This window comes from Myripristis murdjan, chromosome 19, assembly GCF_902150065.1.
Source record: "Myripristis murdjan chromosome 19, fMyrMur1.1, whole genome shotgun sequence".
Taxonomy (NCBI): Eukaryota; Metazoa; Chordata; class Actinopteri; order Holocentriformes; family Holocentridae; genus Myripristis; species Myripristis murdjan.
In genome coordinates, this window is record NC_043998.1 from 28,248,552 (window position 1) to 28,271,292 (window position 22,741).

The following is a 22,741-nucleotide window of genomic DNA, read 5'->3' on the forward strand; positions in this document are numbered from 1 at the left end:
GGCTCAGCAGGCAGGATCTGTATCATATCAGAGGCGTGAGATGCAGTGTGTTGTGTCAGTGTGGTAGATTGAGAAATGTGCAGCGTCAGAAACAGGAACCTTTGGGACATGTGGACAGATTAGATAGATATCACAATAGACAACGTGACAGACTCTGTGTGTGTGTGTGTGTGTGTGTGTGTGTGTATAGTGAGCGTCCGTGTTCTTGAGCTGATGAAGCTCTGGCGTCCTGTTTCCTGTGAAGGCAGCATGGAGCTGCAGCCCGTACAGGAAGCTGACACAAATGCTGAGGGAGGAGAGGCGTTGCTATGGAAACAGTACATCACGTGGGCCGGTCTAAGCGGTGTAAACTGGTTTCAGGGCTGTCAGATCGAGGACCGCACCAAGGGCCCCGCCTTCCTCACTGTGGGCCCTCGTGTCATCTGACCTTTGTTTTAGGAAGTTCAGTGAACCCTTTGATGCCTTTGTGAAACACAGGGAGAACACAATGAGCAAATTAAAGGAAATTTGCAAAAAACAAACAACAAAAAAAACCCTATACTTAAACTGTACTTTTTTGTACTTTCATAAGCATTTAACCTGAAACCTAAACTTATACTACAAGACAAAATACTGTTAAACTACCACAAAACTACAAAAAGAAAAGAAATTTGCATCAAAAATGACCCCAAAAATGAAAAAAAGGAGGAAATGAATTATCTAATCATCTTTTGGACCTGCAGTGATCTGTTCATGCTGTGAAATGCAGGGGCGACAAATTAAATGCTCTGGGGACGACGCTGCATGTTGATGTTGGCTTCAGCTCGTCTGCTGGTGAATCTTGAACTAAATGATCTTAAGGCTCATCAGGCAGGATCAGTATCATATCACAGGTGTGAGATGCAGTGTGTTGTGTCAGTGTGGTAGATTGAGAAATGTGCAGCGTCAGAGACAAGAATCTTTGGGACATGTGGACAGGAAGCAACTGGCAGCTGCTGTGAGGAAGATAGAAGATGGAGATGTGAAGCAGGACCAGAGCAGGAACATGAGCAGTTCTGGATCTGACCAGCTGACCTGCTGAAAGGGGAACCTGCAGGACATTTAACCCCCAGAGTTTCACCAGGAGGCGCCGCTCTCTGTCAGAGGCTCTTCACACCTTTTGCTTTGTGACACTTTTCAATCTCCCAGAAGTTTGTCCTTTTCATCGAGACGCTTGAAGACCCTTTGCAAGTGAGTTTACTTTTATTTATTCAGAGGATGAGAGTTAACCCTTTGAAACCTGAGCGGATTCATTTGATTTCTTTCTAAAACATGGGAGGAAGCCAACGAGCAGCTTCACCAGCAATGACCCAAAACTGAACAAGAAATTAATAAAAAGTTAGAAGAAAATTACAAAAATAAAGCCCTGAAAAGCATCTTTCTCTCTCTCTGTTCAGATATATTGTGACCTTTAAATAATTTATTTTACATTTCTCAGGGAATTTCTTGCTAAGCTGGGTTAAGAAGAGCATTTAACTTTCTACATCAAGTCCTTTGGTCTTTGGATTGTGTTTTAATTTCAACGCAGGATAAACCATAAACCATACAAGAGGTTATGTTACCATGAAAAAACAGTCTTGGTGTTTTTCTATTGTTCTTATTATCATGGTGACCGCATAATGCAAATGAAATGTAAATTTATGTGTTGGATGTTGCATGTAGATGCTGCACCTTTTTTGTCTTACAAGAAAATCACCTGGAATGTGTTTATTTATTTATTTATTGAATATCTAATTATAATAATTATCTTTCTGAACATTTTTCCCCTAGTTTTTCTTCTGCATTTATTTTCCAGATTATTTTTTCATAAGCTTTTACTAATATTTACTAATATTTTCAGGCATTTCTTGTGAAGTTGCTCTTTGTTTTATTTTTTTTTTTTTTTTTTGGTTTTTTTTTTGCCATTATTTGAAGGAAATCAAGCCAAACTGCTCAGGTGTGTCTCTGATTCCTCTGGGGATTTTACAGTTTTTTCCAGTCACTTCACCTCCTCTGTCAGCTCATGGTATCAAAACAGTAACAGCCTGGTGAGAGGCACTCTGCTCTAAGGCTCTTATATATAGTTGCATAGTTACATATTGTAAAGCAAGTAGCAAAAGCCAATATTTCCCTCAAACAACTCAACTTCTGCCCAAATGAGTAGATTCCTTCAGTCAGCTCTACTGTACTGTAACACAGCTGACAGCAGAATACAAAATACAGCTGTCAGTTTGAACAAGGTTCTCCTGTGAGCTACACATTCAAATGTGAACTTACAGTAAAGAACTGCATCCAAACTCAAAGACTTTGAGGTGAAATTTTACTGTATTGATGAAATGAAATGAAAATGAAATACTGTAATTCACATATAGTATCACACAGAAAAACTCAAAGAGGCTGAAAAACAAATACAGAATACAATTTATAGGCCTGTTTTTTGTCGGTGCATGCTGATTGATTGGTGAACAGTGGTGAATCTTGATGAGGGTCGATGTCGTGTGCGGAGAGATGAAGAAGGCTGGAGCGTCTGGGAACCCAGGGGAGGAGACTCAGGGTGGGGGCACGTCTCGATGAGCAATTTTTTCTGCTTCATCATCCCCCGGTGGTTCCTATGATGAGGGAGAGAATAGAATTACTGAGGGTTTGGGGTGGTGGGGTTTGAGAGAACTGAGACAAATGGGAGAGGTGGAGTAATAAGATGAGAGAGTGCTGGGGGCTAGGCTGTTTAGGATAGTTTGTTGTTATGTATTGACCAGGTGGTGAAGCTTTGATTTGATTTGATTTGATTTGAAAAGTTTATTTTGAACAACAATAAAACAAAGCAACATGAATAACAACAGACAATGAAGTTATGTTCAAAAAGGAGTGGGAAGAAGTCGAAACTTATGTAATCCCACCCCCTCTACTAGTACCTGTACAAGTACCTGATGGATTTATCCTGCTTCTTAAATATTACTACTATCAATAATCATTATATAATAATAATAATAATAATAATACAATAACAATAATAATAATAATAATAATAATTAGAATACAATATTAGCAATAGTAATAACTACGATCATAATTTCTAATTAATATACACCAGTTAATATATTTACATTTATATTAAAGGACAAGGACAAAAGTACTCAACAATAACAACACACAACATAAAAGAAAACAATCCAATAACAATGAACAGATCCAAGTATAGCAACAATAAATAAAGAATAATTAACAATACAGTGTCCTGTGCTCACCCAGTGACTATCACACCCCCACCTCATCCCTATACCCTTTGAATACATTCTCTTTATATTTGGTTTTAAACTGTTTTATGTTTGGACATTGTTTGATCCCCTCACCCAGAGTGTTCCACTGTCTTACCCCACAGAGTGAAATGCAAAATCTTTTCTTGTTTGTACGGGTTTTGTTGATCTTAAAGATGTGTTTTCCTCTTAACTGATATCCCCCCTCCCGATTCCTAAACAGTTTTTGAATGTTTAGTGGCAGATGGTTCTTACTAGCTTTATACATGATTAGTGCTGTTTGGTATTTCACAATGTCTATGAATTTTAATAATTTTGACTGTATGAAGAGTGAGTGAGTATGATCCTGATAACCGACTTTATGAATGACCTGTATTGCCCTTTTTTGAAGTATAGTTAGTGAATTGATAGAACTCGTGTAATTATTTCCCCAAATCTCTACACAGTAAATGAAATATGGCAAGACAATGGAACAGTACAGGGTGCGTAATGACTTATGATCCAAAACATGTTTCGCTTTGTTTAAAACTGAAATGCTTCTTGATATTTTTCTTTGTATATGTTTGATGTGTGGTTTCCAGCTGATTTTCTCATCAATTATCACCCCAAGGAATTTATTTTCATGAACCCTCTCAATCTGCACCCCATCTATTTGTATCTGTACATGTTGACTAATTCTGCAATTCCCAAATAACATTATTTTTGTTTTATTTAAATTCAAGGATAATTTGTTTCTATCAAACCATATTTTCAGTTTGTTCATTTCTTCAGTAACTTCCTCCAGTATTCCCTGTAAAGTCTCTCCAGAAAAGAAAATGTTTGTATCATCAGCGAACAACACCAGCTTCAATACATTTGACACATTGCAAATATCATTAATAGTAGTTGGTGAAATGATGTTTGTTCCCAGTTTTGTACAGTGGAATGACTTTGGCTATTTTCATTTTGTTGGGGAATGTACCAGTCTGAAATGATAAATTACAGATGTATGTTAAAGGCTTGGAAATCCCTTCAATGACTTCTTTCACTATTGTCATATCAATATCATTATAATCAGTTGACTTTTTGTTTTTACATTTTTTAACAATATCCAATATTTCTTTCTCTTCTACTGCTTTGAGAAACATTGAATTGGGATTTCGTTCAACCAATACATCCATGTTCTCTCCAGCTGTTACTGGATCAGTGATTTTTTTTTGCGAGGTCGGGTCCTACATTTACAAAAAAATTATTTAGATTGTCAGCCATATCACTCCTATTACAAATTACCTCATCCTTATCAATAAAGTACTCTGGATAGCCTATTTGTTTATTACTACTTCTAATAATACTGTTTAATATGCCCCATAATCCTTTAATATTGTTTTTGTTATCGTCTAATATTTTCCTATAATAATCCTTCTTGCTTATCCTTATAATATTGGTTAACTTATTTTTATATCTTTTATATTTATTTTCAGCCTCTCTAGTTCGCAGTCTTATGAATTCTCTGTATAGTGTATTTTTCTTTTTACAGGCATTTTGCAGTCCCTTTGTAATCCATGGACAATTGCTATATTTCAGTTTTCTTGTATATTCTTTAATTGGACAGTTTTTGTCATATAGATTTTTAAATACCTTTAAAAATATATCATATGCATTGTCCACATTGTTTTCTTGAAATACTGCCGTCCAATTCTGTGCCAGTAAATCATTCCTGAATTTGTCTATTGATACCATTGACTTCATTCTCCTATATTCTATTTTCTTTTCTGTCTTTTTGTTCCTGTAATTATAATCATAGATGATGAAAACAGGCAGATGATCACTAATATTGCTGATTAGAATACCACTTGTCGTTTTATTTTCAATGTCATTCGTGTAAATGTTATCAATCAGAGTGGCACAACTGAGTGTGATTCTGGTGGGTCTGGTGATTTTTGGAAATAGACTCAGACTGTACATTGTGTTTATGAATTCATCTGTTGATTTATGCTTAGATGGATTTAATATGTCAATGTTGAAATCTCCACATATGAAAAATACTTTGTTTATTGTTTATTGTTGTTTTTATTTGATATGGACATCACAAATACATTGACACTGTCGCAGTGGACAGACCAGATGCTTTGCTTGGGTGATTATAGCACACGTGCTAATTTTCAACACCAGTCCATAGGCGGCTTTTCTAAAACACACAGAGCATATGATCAGCAATAATAAAAACAGAATTCATGTTCACAACAGTGATATTAGTAACAATAATAAACTAAGTCTAATATTTATACGTGTGAACATTGTTGTTTTGCTTTTAACCATGCTTTTAGTCCTCTGTTAAAAGCATTTGTATCAGTCTCCAGTTTCAGGTGAGTGGGTAGAGTGTTCCATAGGTTAACGCCTTTTACTGAGAAGGCAGACTGTCCAAATGATGTTGTACACCTAGGAACAATGCAGTCACCATTATAGGAGGCCCGTGTATTTATTTGGCTTGAGCTCTGACGTCTTTTTATCAGTGCAGAAAACAGGGGTGATACATAATTATAAAGACATTTAAAAACCAATCTGATATTGATGTAAATTATGAAGTTTTCAAATGCAAGAAGGTTGTGTTTTCTCAGGATGCCACAGTGGTGCCATCTCATTGGTTTTTGATCCATAATTTTTATTGCTTGCTTATATATTGCTACTACAGGTTTCAAAATGACTTGAGAAGCTTGTGACCATGACGTGATACAGTATGACAAATGAGAGAGAATCATAGCATGCATGTAAAGTTGAGCTGCTTTGCATGACAGGTCTCTTCGGATAAAACGAAAACAGTTGAGGTTTGGTTTAACCTTCTTGCAGATGTATTGTGCTTGTTTATCAAATTTTAAGTTCTTATCTAATATAATCCCCAAGTATTTGACCTCATTCACCTCAGTAAGTATTTCATTTCTAATCTTCACCTCAAACAGATCGTTCACAGGCTTATTGCGGATAGAAATACACATAGAAACAGTTTTCTTGACGTTCAGGGTTAAATGAGACAACTCAAGCCAGTTAGTGACTTTCTCAAGTGCTTGCGTCAGGTGGTCAGCTGCTTTGCTAGCTGTTTTAGCAGATGCATAGATGACAGTATCATCAGCATACATCTGGCAGCTCATACCTGGACAGCTTAGCGGCAGGTCATTAATGTACATAGTGAACAACAGTGGTCCAAGTATGGACCCCTGTGGTACTCCCATGTTGTTGGTGAGAAGTTGGGATTTCTCCCCATTTACCTTGACACATTGTTGTCTTTCCTCCAGATATGATTTAAACCACTGAATTGTATCTACAGACATTCTGAAACGTTTTAGCTTGGCCAGGAGGATACTGTGGTCGACAGTGTCAAAAGCCTTTTTAAGGTCCAGGAACACTGTCCCCACGACATGTCCCCTGACCAACAGACCCTTGATCCTCTCAATAAGATAGCAATTAGCTATTTCTGTGGAGTATTTAGGCCTAAATCCAAATTGCTGTGTATGAAGCAGTTGGCTGGTCTCCAAATGTTCCATCAGTTGTGTGGCAACAATCTTTTCTAGGACTTTTGAGACTATAGGGAGAATGGCAATAGGCCTATAATTACTCGCCATGTCCTTGTCTCCCGACTTGTAAATCGGGGTAATGATTGCTGTTTTCCAGCTTTCTGGGAATGTACTTGTTCTTATTGAGAGGTTCACTAAGTAAGTGATAGGCAGCAACAAATATTTCTGGTATTTCTTAATTAAACCAGCGTTTAGATTATCAATATCCTTTGACATTGAGTTGTTCATGTTTGCAATAACCTTTTTAACTGTATCACTAGATACTTCTTTGATGCGAAAACCATCTAAGGAGGCATTATCACAGTCTTCAGGGGATATCTCGGGGTCAGTTGATTTGAAATGACTTGCCAGTTCATGTACAGACTCAATAAAAAAATGGTTAAAGACATTTGCCATTGACTCATTACTGTCAATTAGGTTATTGTCTGCTTTAAGACTGGTTATTTTAGGGTGTTTTTGTTTGCTTGAATCTGTTAATCTATGGATCTGCTGCCACAGTTTAGAACTGCTGCCATTAGCCTCTTCAATTAGTCTGAGGAAGTAGTTACTCTTGGCCTTCCGTAGCTCAGACACCACTTTGTTGCTTATGTTTGAAAACATACCCTCTATCCATTCTCTAAAAATATCAATATTTGTGCCTGGTGTCCTGTATATACAGCTAACTATGATATTTTTATTCTTTTCTGTACATATTTCGATGGTTAGACATTCTAACAGATTGTCAACCACAGTAGTCATGCTTTCAAGCACTTTGTAACTCAGGTTTTTATCCACATATATGGCAACTCCTCCCCACCTTTGTTTTTTCTATTCATAGTCCTTAGTTCATAACCCTCCAGCTCAAAGTTCATCCCTTTTTCAATAGTGATCCAGGTTTCTGTTATTGCAATTATGCCGAATGGCTGTGAAAATGTCCTTAAGTATTCCTTAATGTTATTGAAGTTTGCGTAGAGGCTTCTGCTGTTGAAATGGATAACTGATAGTTTGTCCTGTGCTTTAATGTTCTGGTTGTATTGTTCTTCACTATAGTAAGTGCAATTGTTATTAATGTTATAGAAAAAATTATTATCAGGGTCTACCATCTGTTCCATATCCTGCGAATTGTGTTCCGTGAGTTCAAAAGTTCTCAGTTCCGGATAATCCTGATCATTTATCCTATCAGTCAAGTGCTTAATAGTCTTTCCAGATGAAGTTGAATGAATTTTGTTGGTGTGTGTCATGGTCGTGTTTGGATGGTTGTTACCTAAGAGTCCAGTGTATGTCGTTCATTGATACGTTTCCAGCTCCTCCATCCTCCTGATGACCAGCACTTTGTCTTGTGGCCCGTTCAGTTTTATAAATATTTTGCAGTTGTTCGTCCATGTGTTCATGATTTTCCCCTGCTTCTTCAGATAGCGTGCTTTTCTGGCTAATTCAGCATTTTGTTTAGTTAGATGGTCATTCATGTAAACATTTGTTCCCTTTAGTTTTCTCCCCTGTTTTAGGAGTGCCAACTTATGTTTCCTATTTACAAATCTAAGTATGATGGCCGACTTGTCGGTGGCACTTTTCCTGGGCAGAGGGTGACACGCCTCAATGTTGTTGCAGTCCAGTTGGATCCCTTTGGACTCCAGGAAGGCAGCAACCTGTTCCTCCGTGGATCTGACGTCCAGCTCGTCAGGCTCCCCCACACCGGTGCCGCTCACTGCTCGAGCGTATGTGCGGGGTTTTATTTGGAGCCCTGTGACGATCACGTCATTAATTCGGGTATACTGCTCCAAGTCTGCCACCCTGCTCTCCAAAAAGGCGAGCCGCTTATCCTTCTCTGCATTCTGGATGCGGAGCGTTTTTACCTCCTCGACGAGTTCCAGAATACCTTTCTGCTGCAGCCTGACCGCAGAAATTTCCTCTGCAAGAAAGTCGAGCGACTTTTTAATGTCGTCGACTTCCTCAGCTGATGGTTTAGGGGAAGATTCTGGTTGAAAATGGAGGGACTGGCGTTGGATGAAGGTCCGAATTGGGTGCCAAGGCTCTGGATTTCTGAAAAGAAAAACGAGAAAGGGAGTCAGCAATAGAGTTTTGAAGAGTTTTGAGAACCGGGAATGTGGGCGGCGCGGATGGTGAATTGATGTTGGGCGGAAGTTAGGGTCAGTCTGCGTACGAATTTCATGATGTCCAGAGATTGGGAGCGGCCTTTGTTTATGATGTCAATGGTGGGTTGGTTGTCTGAGTGAATGAGGATGACCTTAGAAGACCACTCATGCCCCCAAACAAGTGCTGCGATGACAATGGGGTACAGCTCGTAGAGGGCTGAAGAGTAAGAAAGTGAGGACATTCCCAGCGGCCACTTGGAGGCGAACCATTTACCGCCGTAGTAACCGCCAAAACCGATGGAGGGAGCGGCGTCCGTGTATAACTGAATGTCTTCGGGTTGGGTCAGGTGGTCGTCATAGAAAAAGGACACGCCGTTCCAAGAGGAGAGGAAGTCCCGCCACATGTGGAGATCCATCTTACAGGCGGCGTCAATTCAATTCAATTCAATTCAATTTTATTTATTTGTATAGCCCAGAATCACAAATACAAATTCGTCTCAAAGGGCTTTACAGAAAAATACAACATCCTCTGTCCTTAGACCCTCACATCGGATGAGGAACAACTCCCTAAAAAACCCCTTTAACAGGGAGAAAAATAGGAAGAAACCTCAGGGGAGCAACAGAGGAGGGATCCCTCCCCAGGACGGACAGACGTGCAATAGATGTTGTAAACACAGATAACAAACAATAAATGTATGGGAATAGATAGGTGGCGGATGAGGGATGATGACGCCAAGGCAAGCTGGATGCACCAGAGCAGCCAGGGACCCGGGCCACACAGCCCCCTACACCACGACGACCTGGATCTAAAATAGACAGCACGCACTCGGACAAACACACATCAACCATTCACACACACTCACACAGAGACAAAGGTGGCACATTAATTATCTAGAGAAGACTAATTGATAATTAGCTCCGTGAGAGCAATAATCTCATAATCTCGTCGGCAGGTGAGTGCTTGGGTTACTTCACTGAGACAGAGAACCAGCCCACCGTACCACTAACCGTCAGCCATAAGTTAGGCTGAAGAGATGAGTTTTTAATCTAGATTTGAAAGAATCAACAGATTCAGATTGCCTGACGTCAGCAGGGAGGTTATTCCATAGCAGCGGGGCACGATAGGAAAAGGCCCGGCCACCTGCTGACTTCTTCTTAATCCTAGGTAAGCAAAGCAGCCCCGCATTTTGAGAGCGGAGAGCCCGCGATGGAATGTAAGGTTTAAGGAGATGTGAAAGATAAGATGGGGCAAACCCATTTAAGATTTTGTAGGTTAACAGAAGCACCTTAAAGTCAGATCTAGTATGCACAGGAAGCCAATGAAGGGAGGCCAGAATTGGAGTAATATGATCAAATTTTCTAGTTCTAGTTAAGACCCTAGCTGCAGCATTTTGAACCATCTGGAGACTTTTGGTGCTGGCCAGTGGGAGACCTGAAAACAGAACATTGCAGTAATCAAGTCTGGCTGAAACAAATGCATGAATTAAGGTCTCTGCGTCAGCCATGGACAGGGAAGACCGAATTTGTGCTATATTACGTAAATGAAAATAGGCAGTCTTGGTGATATCCTTAATGTGCCTGTCAAAGGATAAGCAGGGATCAAAAGTAACACCGAGATTTTTGGCTGCCACACTTTGTGAAATCACACAGTTGTCAAGTAGAACTGTTAACTGTTCAAAACAGTGTCTATGTCTGGGAGGGCCGACTACTAACATCTCAGTTTTATCTGAGTTTAATAGCAGGAAATTTAGTGACATCCAATTCTTTACCGCAGCCAGACAGACCTCTAATCTATTGATCTCTGTGGGATCATCAGCCTTTATGGGCAAATATAGCTGAGTATCATCAGCATAACAATGGAAATTAATACCATGGCTACGTATAATTTGTCCAAGTGGCGAGATGTACAGGGAAAAGAGAAGAGGACCCAGGACTGAGCCCTGAGGTACCCCGCATTTAACATTGGAGAATTTGGATCTAGTATTATTGTACATGACAGACTGTGTTCTTTCAGATAAGTATGAGTTAAGCCATGCACGAGCCTGGCCCGTGACACCAAAATTCTCAGTTAGTCTCTCTAATAAAATGGAATGATCAACAGTATCAAAGGCTGCACTGAGGTCCAGTAATAAAAGCACAGAGGTAGAGTCCGCATCAATAGCCAACAGAAGATCGTTGGCAACTCTAGTAAGTGCTGTCTCAGTGGAGTGACAGGCCCTGAAAGCTGATTGGAAAGGCTCATACAGCTGATTCACTGCCAAATGGGTGGAGAGTTGTTGAAAGACAACTCTCTCAAGCACTTTAGACATGAACGGGAGATTGGAAACTGGGCGATAGCTATTTAAAGAACTAGAATCAAGATGTGGTTTCTTTAAAAGCGGTCTGACCACAGCTGTCTTAAAGCTGCTGGGCACAATGCCAGTACTAAGAGATAAATTAACAATATCTAGCATTGTAGAGCCCAGTAAAGGCCAGGATTCTTTATAAAGCTTGGCAGGTAGCGGATCAAGAAAGCAGGTTGTCGGTTTAGAGGCTATCACAAGCTTAGATAAGGTATCAAGTGAGACAGCCTCAAAAACCGAGATAGTAGGGACTATTGGTGAGCTAGCGACTGCCAATGAGTCCGCAGGAGCTGCAGCGGATTCAGAATTAATTTTTTGCCTGATTTCCTCAACCTTGTTGCCAAAAAAGTCCAGAAAATCATCTGCTGTAAGTGATAAGCTAGTAGCAGATGGCTGTTTTTTCGTGAGCTTTCTCAAAGAGAAATCTAGGATTATGTTTATTAGTGGCGATTAAGCGGGAGAAATAGGCTGCTTTAGCCACAGCTAGGGCGCGCTTATATTTCAATAAACTATCATGCCAGGATAGGTAAAAAACAGCTAACTTCGATTTTCGCCATTGTCGTTCCAATCTCCTGCAGGCCTGCTTCAAAGCTCGTATCTCTTCATTAAACCAGGGTGTGGATCTCTTCAGTCGCCTCGGTCTGGTAGAGAGCGGGGCAACTGTATCAAGGAGACTGGAGAGGGCCACATTGAGGGAACTAGTAAGGTTTTCAACAGAGCCTGTCTCTACAGTGAGAGGAGCCAAAACTCCAGGCAACTGCTGGCTAAACGCAGCAACAGCAGAGGGACCAATATGGCGACTAGTGATTACATCTGTGCCACCACTAACAGGACAGGCCAGTGATGCCTCAAATTTAATAAGAAAATGATCTGACACAGCAGAGGTGGCTGATAAGACAGTCAGATCAGAAACAACAATCCCTTTAGACAAGACCAGATCAAGGATATTACCATTGCAATGAGTTGCCTCTTGAACAGACTGAGTAAATCCAAATGTATCAATAAGATTTGAAAATGCTTTATTCAGTGGATCATCAGCCTTATTTATACGGATATTAAAATCTCCAAAAACCAAGATCTGTTCAGAATGGGTAACTAAGCCTGACAAAAATTCACCAAACTCATCTAAAAACTGAGAGTAAGGACCAGGCGGTCGATAGATCACCACCATATAAAATGGAGAAAGGCTGTGCATGGCTGAGGAAGATGAACTCAAGACAAGAGCCTCAAAGGATTTAAATTTATTTTCCAGATTAGATGTAAATTTAAATATATCTTTGTAAATTAAGGCAACACCACCGCCTTGTTTATGAGCCCGGGCTACATGGGCATAGGAGTAATTAGGTGGAGTAGCCTCATTTAGGGGCAGGAAAACATTTGGTTTCAACCATGTCTCACACAGACCAATCATGTCCAATCCATGATCAAGAATTAGATCATTTATAAGTAAAGCTTTGGTAGCCAGAGATCTAATATTTATAAAACCAAATTTTAGGTTCTTGCTGCCACGACCAGTGGTGAGCAGATCTGAAGACCCACCACTGGCTGAGGTATTAATAGGGACCAAACATCTAGTGTTATTAGCTGACCGTCCCAAACCTTTACGCTTAGGACGATGAGTAAGCACAGGCTTAATAGCTTGAGGAGTATGGTTTTGTAGTCTATAAGGTGCTTTGTTACAGGAATGTACTACAACAGTAGAAGGGGTAGTTTGTAGATTCATATACTGGCCAACCAGGAGACTGTGAGTGGGCCAGTGGGGTAGGGAGACTGTCTCCATGTCGTAAGCCAAGCCAGTAGTCTGATTATCTATACTATGAGAGATATCCTGACCAATCACCTTAGCTACACCAGATGACTCCACACCCACACTAATTCTATACCTAGCAGGCTCTCTAATCACCTGCCACCTGCCGAGTATTAAGTCCCTAGTGTCAAACAGAAGCTAAAGCACTATCTATATTGCTAGACAAAAGAGCGGCGCCTTCCCCAGTAGGATGAAGGCCGTCCGCTTTCAGCAGGTGAGGGCGGCCCCAGAAGGAAGGCCAGTTATCCACAAAGCCAAAACCGTGCTCAGCACAGTGACGGGCCAGCCAGCGGTTCAACGAGGTTAACCTACTGTACATCTCATCATTACCCCTCACCGGTAAGGGACCAGAGACAACTAATCGATGCCGACACATCTTTCTAGCTAGCTCAAGTGTCCTGACTAAGCTAGCTTTTGTGATCTCTGACTGCTTCATCCTAGCATTATTGGTGCCGACATGAATAACAATGTTCCTATAGCTACTGGTGTAGTGTGCCTGGGTCCCCTATTTCTTCCTCGATGCTGCCAGCACCCTAAGATTATCCTCTATGTCGGAGACTCTGGCCCCAGGTAAGCAATGAACCACAGCTGGCGAAGCTAGTCTAACATTGCGGGTGATGGAGTCTCCTATCACTAGCGTGCGTTGCTCTACTCTGTCAACAGGAGCGGGAGAGACACGCTGGCCCACGGGGTTACCAACGGGGCTGGAGAGGGGCGAGAACCGGTTTGCAGTCAGGAGGGGCGACTGCAAACCAGGCCACACAACCGGTGACTTGCTCTTGTGAGCCTTCCCACACCGGCTAACAGAGACAAACCCCGCCGCCTCTGCCGACGAGGCTAAGCTAGTGCTAGCGCTAGCGGGCCGCCTATCAGGCCCGGGACTGAGGCTATCTGGAGTGCCCGTGATGTCTAGCGTATTCCTAGCTGAAAGTAGCTGCTCTAAATCACGGACACGTCTCTCTAGTAGAGACATCCTATCTGAGAAAGCGGAGCAGTCACTGCACACCATCGTTGTCCAAGGCTGGATTTACTGCAGCGACACAGAGCTAACTAACAGCTAGGCTAACGCTAGTGCTAGTACATAAGCCAGTAAACAGAGTGCGATTAGCTCCGCTAGTCTATCGACTCTGAAGAAGTAGCAGGGTTATCACAATAACAAGGTAATCAAGTTATAAAATCTACCAGCTACAGAAGAGACGTAATATGTATGGCTGAAGATTAGTTTGAACAGGAGAGAGAGAGAGAGAAAGAACAGGTAGCAGCGACCTTACGAAGCAGGAAACAGCGTCACAGCGTCGCAGCGTCAGGTGCGTTCAGGGAGCGTCGGAATGCTCAGCCAGTCAAGTCAAATGACACACCCAACCTTAGACCCTCATTGAGAGTGTCCAGGGTGACAAAATCGTGGAGTGAAGGAATGGTGGCAGATATGGCTAAAAGATGGGAAAGGAAGGAGTGCCCTTGGGGAATGATGCGGATGGCAAAGTTAAGGTGGCCCAGGAGGGAGAGAAGCTGGCGCTTTGTGCAGCGGGAGGCTAGGAGGTAGTTAGATATGTACAAGGAGATACAGTGGAGTTTCTCGGTTGGCAGGGCGGCTTGGAAGGTGAGTGAATCGAGTGAGATACTGAGAAACTCAAGGGATGTACTGGGTCCTGCCGTTTTCTCTGGGGAAAGGGGGACACTGAGCTGGTGGAAGGCTGACTTGAGGGTGGAGAGGCCGTGTGACGGGGGTGAGGCTGGTGGGGTAACTGTGAGGAAGTCGTCTAGAAGGTGGATGACGTATGGGAGTTTGTAGTTATTCAGCAGGATCCAGCAGAGTGCCTCAGAAAGGGAATCGAATATTTTGGGGCTGCTCTTGCACCCGAAAGTTAGACGGACAGCGAAGTAGTGCCGGCCTATCCAGTGGACTCCGAAGAATCCCCAATAATCTGGGCGGATGGGTAGCACTTTGAATGCACTAGTGATGTCTGCCTTGGCCAGCCAGGTGCCACGGCCGGCGCGATGGATGAGATTGGTGGCGTGTGTGATGGTTGAGTAGTGCATGGAAAAGTCCGGGCTGGGGATGAGGCTGTTGATGCTACGGGTAGCAGTACCGTGAGGAGAAGAAAGATCAATAATGAGTCTCTTTTTTCCGGAGTATTTTCTTGTGGCAATGCCAAGAGGGCTAATGCGGTGGATGGGAAAAGGAGGGCTGGAAAATGGACCAATCATGAAGCCATCTGAGACTTCTTTGGCTAAGAGCTTGTCAACTGTGGCGGGTTCTGTGAGGGCGGACTGGAGGTTATGGCAAGTGAAGGACGATTCGGGGAGGGTTTCTATGCCAGGGTGGAAGCCAAAAGTGAGACCATGCATGAGGAAATGGATGAACTGATGGTCAGGGTGGTCCTTCAGGGCAGACTCTAGCGTGTGGATATGTATCGGAGTTTTGAGATACTGGCGTAGTCAGGAGGCGTGTGAAGTGGGGTTATGAGGGCAGGTATGCCTGGCGTGGGCGCCACCACAAAAGGAGCATGTATGGAGAAAGCGGCAGCCGGACGAGTTGCAGCCCAGGTCATTGAAATTATTGCAAATCATCCTGCCGCCCTGATAGAGGACGGGCCTTGCCTTCTTGTCGACTCCGCAGGGAATCGAACTAACTCCTAGTAGTGGCATGGCGGCAGGAAGAGGGTTGGGAGGTTTGGGAGTGATGGGGGGTGGAGGTGCAGTGGGGCCGAGTCTTGAAAAAACTGAAGGAGGACGTGGGGGCGGGGCGGGAGGGCGGGGAAATGGAGCGGCTACTACGCATTCAGAAGCTGGATGTGAAGGTGCCCCGCACAAATCACAAGACAGGCAAGAGCGGGCGGCAAAGATGCGACAGTACATCTATGTATTTTCTTTTTCTCAGACATTTAAGGTTAATTTATTTACTTGACATGTTTCGGCGTTTGACTTCCGCCTTCATGAGAGTGTCACTGTTGGTGTGACGCATCTTTATCAGCTGTTGTTTTTTGGAAGGCGTGACCAACCTGTCAGGTTTTGACAGGTTAGACATAGATGATCTAAGTAAGAGAAGACATAATGAACTCAATCAAACAATGCGACAGTACAGTTCGGTGTCGAGGATGTCCCAGTAAGTGCCCTGGTTAAATTGCTGGAGGCGACCTGCAGCCTGGGATGCGAAGAGAAAGTGGTATGTGTAGAAACCAGTGCCACCAAACCGCAGGGCCAGATCCAAGATGATGGACAGATAGTCGTCAAGCTCGGCCCTGCGGTCGGGGAAGACAGAACAGATGGTGTCTCGGTATAAGGAGAATGTGAAGGCGAATTCTGCTGCCGTGAGTTCCTTGGCGCGGGATGGAGAAGGGTGCCTGAGCTGGGCTGCACCGAGAGATGTGGAAAGCACTCTGGGATTAACGAAGTTAGAGGCGGAAGGCTGAAGGAGCTGAACGAGGTCGACGTAGTTACCTGACAGAATCTGTTGGCGGAGGGAGGGTGAAACAGGGGAGGGGCGTGCCGGTGGAAGGGGGTGAGCAGGTGGAATGGCGGAGGCCAGAGTGAAGGTGCTTGCGGGTGCAGTGTTAGAGACAGGCGGAGCGAGAGGACCGGCAACGGGGAGAGCTGAGGACACAGAAAAAACATTTGGGTGTTGGGGAAGGGAGGGGGAGGGAGGGGGAAGGGAGGGGAACAGGGATAGAGCAGTGGGAAATTGGCTGGGTCCATTAGAAGGAGCACCATGGCTCTGAATGACTGTTAACGGCGGGACCGGAGGTGGTTGTGGAGCCAGAGAGAGAGGAAAGAGCTGCTGGAGTGGTTGGAGCTGGAAGTGTGGAGGTAGCTGCAGCTGAAGGAAGGGAAGAGGAAAGGATGTGGGGATGAGGGGATGCATGTGCAAGGGTCGAATGTGCAGCCTGCGGACACAGGGATGAAAGAAAGGACGAAAATATACGAGACAGATCGGACACAGAGGGAGCAGGCACAGGGGGAGATACGACCTGGCCCTGCGAGAGGGCTGGAGCGGTCGGCTGCGTCGTGACGTCATCGGCGTCTCGCGTACAGGTGACGCTGGGCAGGGAACCCGGAAGTGAGTGGCCATCCGGTAGTGGAGGTGGAAGCAGAGAGAAGTTGGAAAAGCTTCGCCTTCTTGTCGGTTCGGCGAAACGGAATGTGCCTGTCCTTGAGGGTACGCTGGAGACGAGCGACTGTCCAATCCGAGATGACAGGACGGGAAGGAGCCGATACCGGGATATGTGCGGGGGCCGCGCTGCGACGGCGGGTCGACGGCCAGGAGATGGGTCGGTCGGGCGACCTCCGTTTCGACGAGCGACTGTCTCCGGAACGGCGGCGATGGCGACTGCGGCCTCTGCTCTGGGGCGGGGGTGGAGGTGGAGGTGGATGTGGAGACGGAGACCGGTCGGAGCTACTCGATGATGAGTAGTGGATAATGTTGTGCCGCGGAATGCGGACTATGGAGCGCGGTCGAGATGGTTGGAGAGTTGACTGCATAGGGACGGGATTGACCAGAGGTGGAGGAGATTTGGTGACCACGGAATGGTCATCGAACAGGTCACTGTCCGAAGCGTCGAGGATCAACTCGTAATCCATTTTTTGGTGAGCGATCTTAATTTACTCGTTAATTTTTTTTTTTTTTTGAGTCGTCTGAGAGAACTGAGACAAACGGGAGAGGTGGAGGTTAGGCGTACTTATATGTGCGTGCAGGTATGTGGCTGGGAGTGGCACAGGTGATTTGGGTTAACAAGGCACGGGTGTTGTGAATTAGTGAGAAGGAGTGAGGCGTGGTCCTGTTCCTGAACTTAGTTATAATAATAACTTCATAAAATATCAGCAAAGTAACAGTACTTCTACATGAGAAGAATTTGTAGTACTCTTTATGCCACAAGATATCTATAGTTCCAAAGACCCAGACATGATCTGTTAACATGTATTTTTCTCTTCTCTCATAGAACCACGAAATTTAAAAACAGTCATGAGTTGGAAATTGTTGGATAAGTGAGTGGCACTTTGATTTTTTTTTTTTTTTTGAATATTCAATACTGTTAGATACTGATATAATACCAATATAAAACGGACACATTTCTTCATTAATCAAAAAGGCCAAATTTATTTAAATAAAAATAAAATAAAGAAATAAAACTTTTAGTTTTAGGGGGTTAACAATTAACAGTCAGTCAGCAAAGGTGGGAGGAGGAATCTGCTCTTACCTCATTGGTGGATTTTTCATTTTTTTGTTATTTCCAAATTACAAATAAATTTTCCAATTTCCAAAACTTATACTACAGTAAAATATAAGCAAAGTAACAGTAATTTTACTTCTACTATATGCTATGCACAATTTAAAATACAAAAATAACAATGACAGCAAAACAAATGGTATACAGTGCAGAGAGAGGAAGAAAACAAAGACAACAAAGACATTGGAAATCTTTACATGATTATTCTTACGGGACAATCTGTAAATGTGCTAATGATCAGAAATGGTGTGTCTGTCTACAAGTGTTGCAGATGCAGGTGACATAAACCGGTGATGGATGCGCTTTTCTAGAACCTGCCTATTTGAGAAATAAATTCCCAAAGTCCTCAAACTGAGGAACTTAAAAAAAAAAAAAAACACAGTAAGCATGGTACAAGGGAACAATTCATTTAATGGTTTGTTTCTTGGGTGTGGAACACTCTAAAAATAAATAATATGTTTGTGTCTGTATGTCTGTGTTGCAGAGATGGCGGTCCTACGTGTGTCGTTGCTGTTGGGCTCCTTGATCCTCCTTTTCTATTGGACAACCACATCTGCTCTGTCACATGACCCCACCTTCAGCACCACCAACTCTAGACCCCCCACCAGAATCAGGAGGGACCTGACCTACCTTACTCAAGAGAAAACAAAGGAAGTCATGGACACTGGGAAAGCTGCTCTGGAAGCATTCAAATCTACATTTGACGTTCTTCAGGAAACTAAAACGTTGTCAGGCATAATGGAGAAGATCTCAAAGTTTTCTGGCTTGGTGCCAGGCATCGGAGGTATAATCCTCTCCCTTGTCAGCATGGTCTTAATCTTCATTCCTCAGGAGAGCCCCACGGACCAGCTGCAGGCTGATCTGGATGAGGTGAACAGGAAGCTGGACTCTCTCTCCATGCAGATCTCCAATCTGGCAACAGACGTGGAATGGCACAACTATGCCAGCATCTACTCTCAGGACGAGGTCCGCATCCTCAACGCCTGGAAGAAGTTAAACGAGACCCTAGAGAGTTCCTTGACAGCTCAGACTGAGGAGGGGAAGATCCGTGTAGCCGAGATGTTCACCACCTTCTATGAGAACACGGGCACTGAAGGCAGCGTGGCCAGCCTCTACCACTACCTGACCGTCCAGAGCACATCTCTCAGCAAGAACCTGCTCCAGATTCTGAAAAACAAGTTTAAATGTGACTTTGATGACGTGGCCACGTACGGATTCTATTTCAACAGCCTGATGTGGAGGGGGATGGTCCTCAACCAGTTCTACCTGAGTCTGATTGGTTTCGACCCAACACTAAAGGCAGCTGAACACACCTCAATGATGAAAAATGTCGTTAAAGCTCAAAAAGAAGTTCTGAACTATTGCAAGAACAACTACAAGGAGTACATGAAGAAGGATGTGGAGGAGATTGGCAAAGCACACAGCTACAAGGACAAAAAACAAATCGCCTCAGAGATCAAGAATGCTTTGGACAAGAAGTACTTCTGGTACAAGTGGGTGGTGGTGGTGTACAACACGAAGCAGGACTACCCTGACAAAACAGATGGCTTCACTGTAATCCCAATAGAGGAGATCACAGTTGCTGTGGGTTTCATCAACAAAGAAAAAAATGATCTTGAGTGGAGTAGAGACGACTTTTGTTATCGTGCTCCGTACTGCAGTGATTTGGAGCAAATTAAGCACATGGGTGATTGCTATGTAAAGATTGTAGCTACACACGAGTATTCTGTAGAGTTCAAGGAAGTCCCTAAAAAATTGATGCATGTCTCTCAAGATCTAAACTTTGCTCTGGTCCCAGATCCCCTTTTCAAGCACGAGTGTAGGTCAGGGTACACCTCAAAGGGCTCCTTTTCCTTTTACTACTTAAACGAACTGGATGTTTGCAATGAGGATCCCTGTATGAACGGCGGTACATGTCAGAGGATGCTGGAGTCCAATGACTGGATGTGTGACTGTCCAGATGATTACTATGGAAAAAGATGTGAAAATGGTACCGCCATCCAGCAGCCTCCAAAGTACCTCGTGCCTCACCCTGTGCCCGCCATCAGCACCATCGACACCAAGCTGAACAACATGCAGAGCAAAATTGAAGAGATTTACTCCCTCCTGCAGCAGAGAGGCTGACAGAGGCTGACAGACGACTGACGGACGACAGGCATGACGACTAAACGCCAACCGACAAACTGACCGCACATCAGCTGATTCAACACCTGAGGAGAAAAGAGTGAATCTGAAACATCAACAGATAAAAACCACTGAGAGGCTCAGCTGAGATCGCTGTCAGATTGTCAGGTTGGATTTTTAATGATTAACTGGACTTTGGATTTGATTTTTTAAACATTCTTTTTTTCTTTTCAATCTGTTTCCTGAAACTTGATGTAACGCATCCTGCAATTAGACTGAGCCTCTGTGCAGCAGATCTGAAACCAACACCTTCAGCCTGACTGACACAGATGAGGAAAATCCTGAATCTGATGCTTTTATGCTGCAGGCCTCCTGTCCACTTTCTCATCAATAATCAAACTGTTTAATAAAAACTCTCACTTTGCATTTCATGATGTGTACATTGTCTTTTCTTGTTTGATTCTTGTGATGAATTGAGGCATGTAATTCTAACATGAGACCTCCACATTTTGAAATGTCTCCATATTAAACACAACTCAGTGTTACTAATTATATTATTATGTTGGAATGTTGTGAGTGCAACATTTTTCTTGACAGAAAAAAAAAATATATATATTAAAAATGTCCCTCTCACCCTCATGGGATGATATCTGACTCTGCTTTATTAAGGCCAGGTGGCATAGCAGATAACAGACAGTGCTGGGGATTCTGGTAGAGGTTGCTCAATCCACACCTCAACGTTTTTCAGTATCACAATATTTACAAAAATCTCCTTTATCTGTTTGATTAAAATGTTCTTTAAGGTCCTCAAATGACATAAATAATCCACCTTTGTACAGATCATTTTCCACATGTATCCCTTTTGCCCACCAGATATTCCATAAAAATACCTTTTTACCCATACATACTGAAGGATTATTCCATATGGATGAATAGCTTTGCTGGGATTGTGTGCCCTGTCCTATGCCCTCTGGGGATGTTGTAAAATCAGGTTTGATTCCTCTGTTTGTTTCTCTGTGTTTTTCTGTGATAATAGTTCCACAAACCCAGATGGTGCTGCAAAACACGCCTTACCTCTCTATACTCTCAAAGTTAGAGTCTTGATTTTACAAATGTCTTGCTAGTTTATTAATTTTACCAACCCTTTATGAATTCTACTTGGTCCGAATGTACCTCAGGATTAATTTTGATTTCATAAAGCTGTGCATAAAAATTCATAAACACTTTGTTAATGTCTCCTGTCTCCACAACTCACATATTTGTTTCAATAGTACATCTGTAAGTTTCTCGGATATTGCTTTCTCAAGCTTTTCAGCTGAATTTCAAGATTCTTTACTTTTTGTATGTCTTCTCTTTTTTTCAACTGGAATAAGTGATAATTTACGCTGCTGTGTCTCTGCACATTGTTCATGTCTGCTGTTTGGAAACATTGCTGTCCTTGGCTTTTTAGATTTACCTGCCAAACACACCAACCCAAGTGTATTTTTTACCGCAAACGATGGCACACGATGTTTTCTTTTCAGAAGTATGGCAGATCCACTCCTGTCTTCTCTTTTGGGAAGTGTCGTCCACGACAAGATGCTGTCCTGTGCTCTGTGTCCGTTCTGGGTCTGTTGATGCACAGCAGGCATACAGCAGGTCCAGAGTGAGCAGCATGAACAGGCTGCTGTAAACGGTATCAGCTGGCACACAATATTATTTCCCTACATGCTGAGATATCTGATATTATCTGAGGACAGACTGGACAGGCTCCTTCTGTCCAGCATCTCTTCTGTATGTGTGTGTGTGTGTGTGTGTGTGTGTGTGTGTGTGTGTGTGTGTGTGTGTGTGGCACTTTGCATGTTACCTGGGATACAGGCTATCATTACTTGACTCGGAGGCTGTCATCCGCCCCACATGGTACCTTAATGAAGAGCGAGGTGTTGTGGCTGTGTTCTTGGTGTTTTAATGGCTTTATATTATTTCTAAGTACAGATTTTTGTTATTTATAACCGATGCGTACAAAGTGTGTACAGGACACTGAAAACATATCACCATGTGAATTTCATGTTCACCCAGTAGTACCCATTACATTAGGAAAACTCACTTAATATGAAGCAAAAAAAATTATGTTAATCATTTATTTAGAGACGTTAAACACTGAAGATAGATAGATAGATACTTTATTCATCCCGAAGGAAATTCACAGAATGAGGTCAAATTGACCCCGAACATAACAGGAGGGGTCAATGAAGAGCGAGGTGTTGTGGCTGTGAAGGTGTTGTGTTCCCTGTGTGGCTGCAGTTTGTTCTATTTATGTGTCAAGAGAAACAGCCCGTTGTCGACAAAAGAGCTGTAGAAATGTCATTTAGAGGACCACTCATTACTTTTTA

The 22,741-nt window shown here is 43.0% G+C and overlaps 2 protein-coding genes across 2 annotated transcripts; one reads left to right on the forward strand and one right to left on the reverse strand.

The window, feature by feature from the left end:
* The first annotated feature begins 1,147 nt into the window (after positions 1-1,147).
* Positions 1,148-20,823, forward strand: LOC115377562 (cephalotoxin-like protein). The gene is made up of 2 exons (XM_030077375.1): positions 1,148-1,209; positions 18,730-20,823. The coding sequence occupies exon 2, from the start codon at positions 18,732-18,734 to the stop codon at positions 20,367-20,369; it is 1,638 nt and encodes a 545-aa protein (XP_029933235.1). The 5' UTR covers positions 1,148-1,209; positions 18,730-18,731; the 3' UTR covers positions 20,370-20,823.
* LOC115377553 (uncharacterized) lies at positions 8,741-17,598 on the reverse strand. Its single transcript, XM_030077365.1, is given in 8 exon segments — positions 8,741-8,863; positions 8,865-9,304; positions 14,409-15,416; positions 15,925-16,022; positions 16,104-16,374; positions 16,462-16,614; positions 16,729-16,904; positions 17,051-17,598. Coding segments are annotated over 8 exon segments (2,817 nt in total).
* Positions 20,824-22,741: the final 1,918 nt, after the last annotated feature.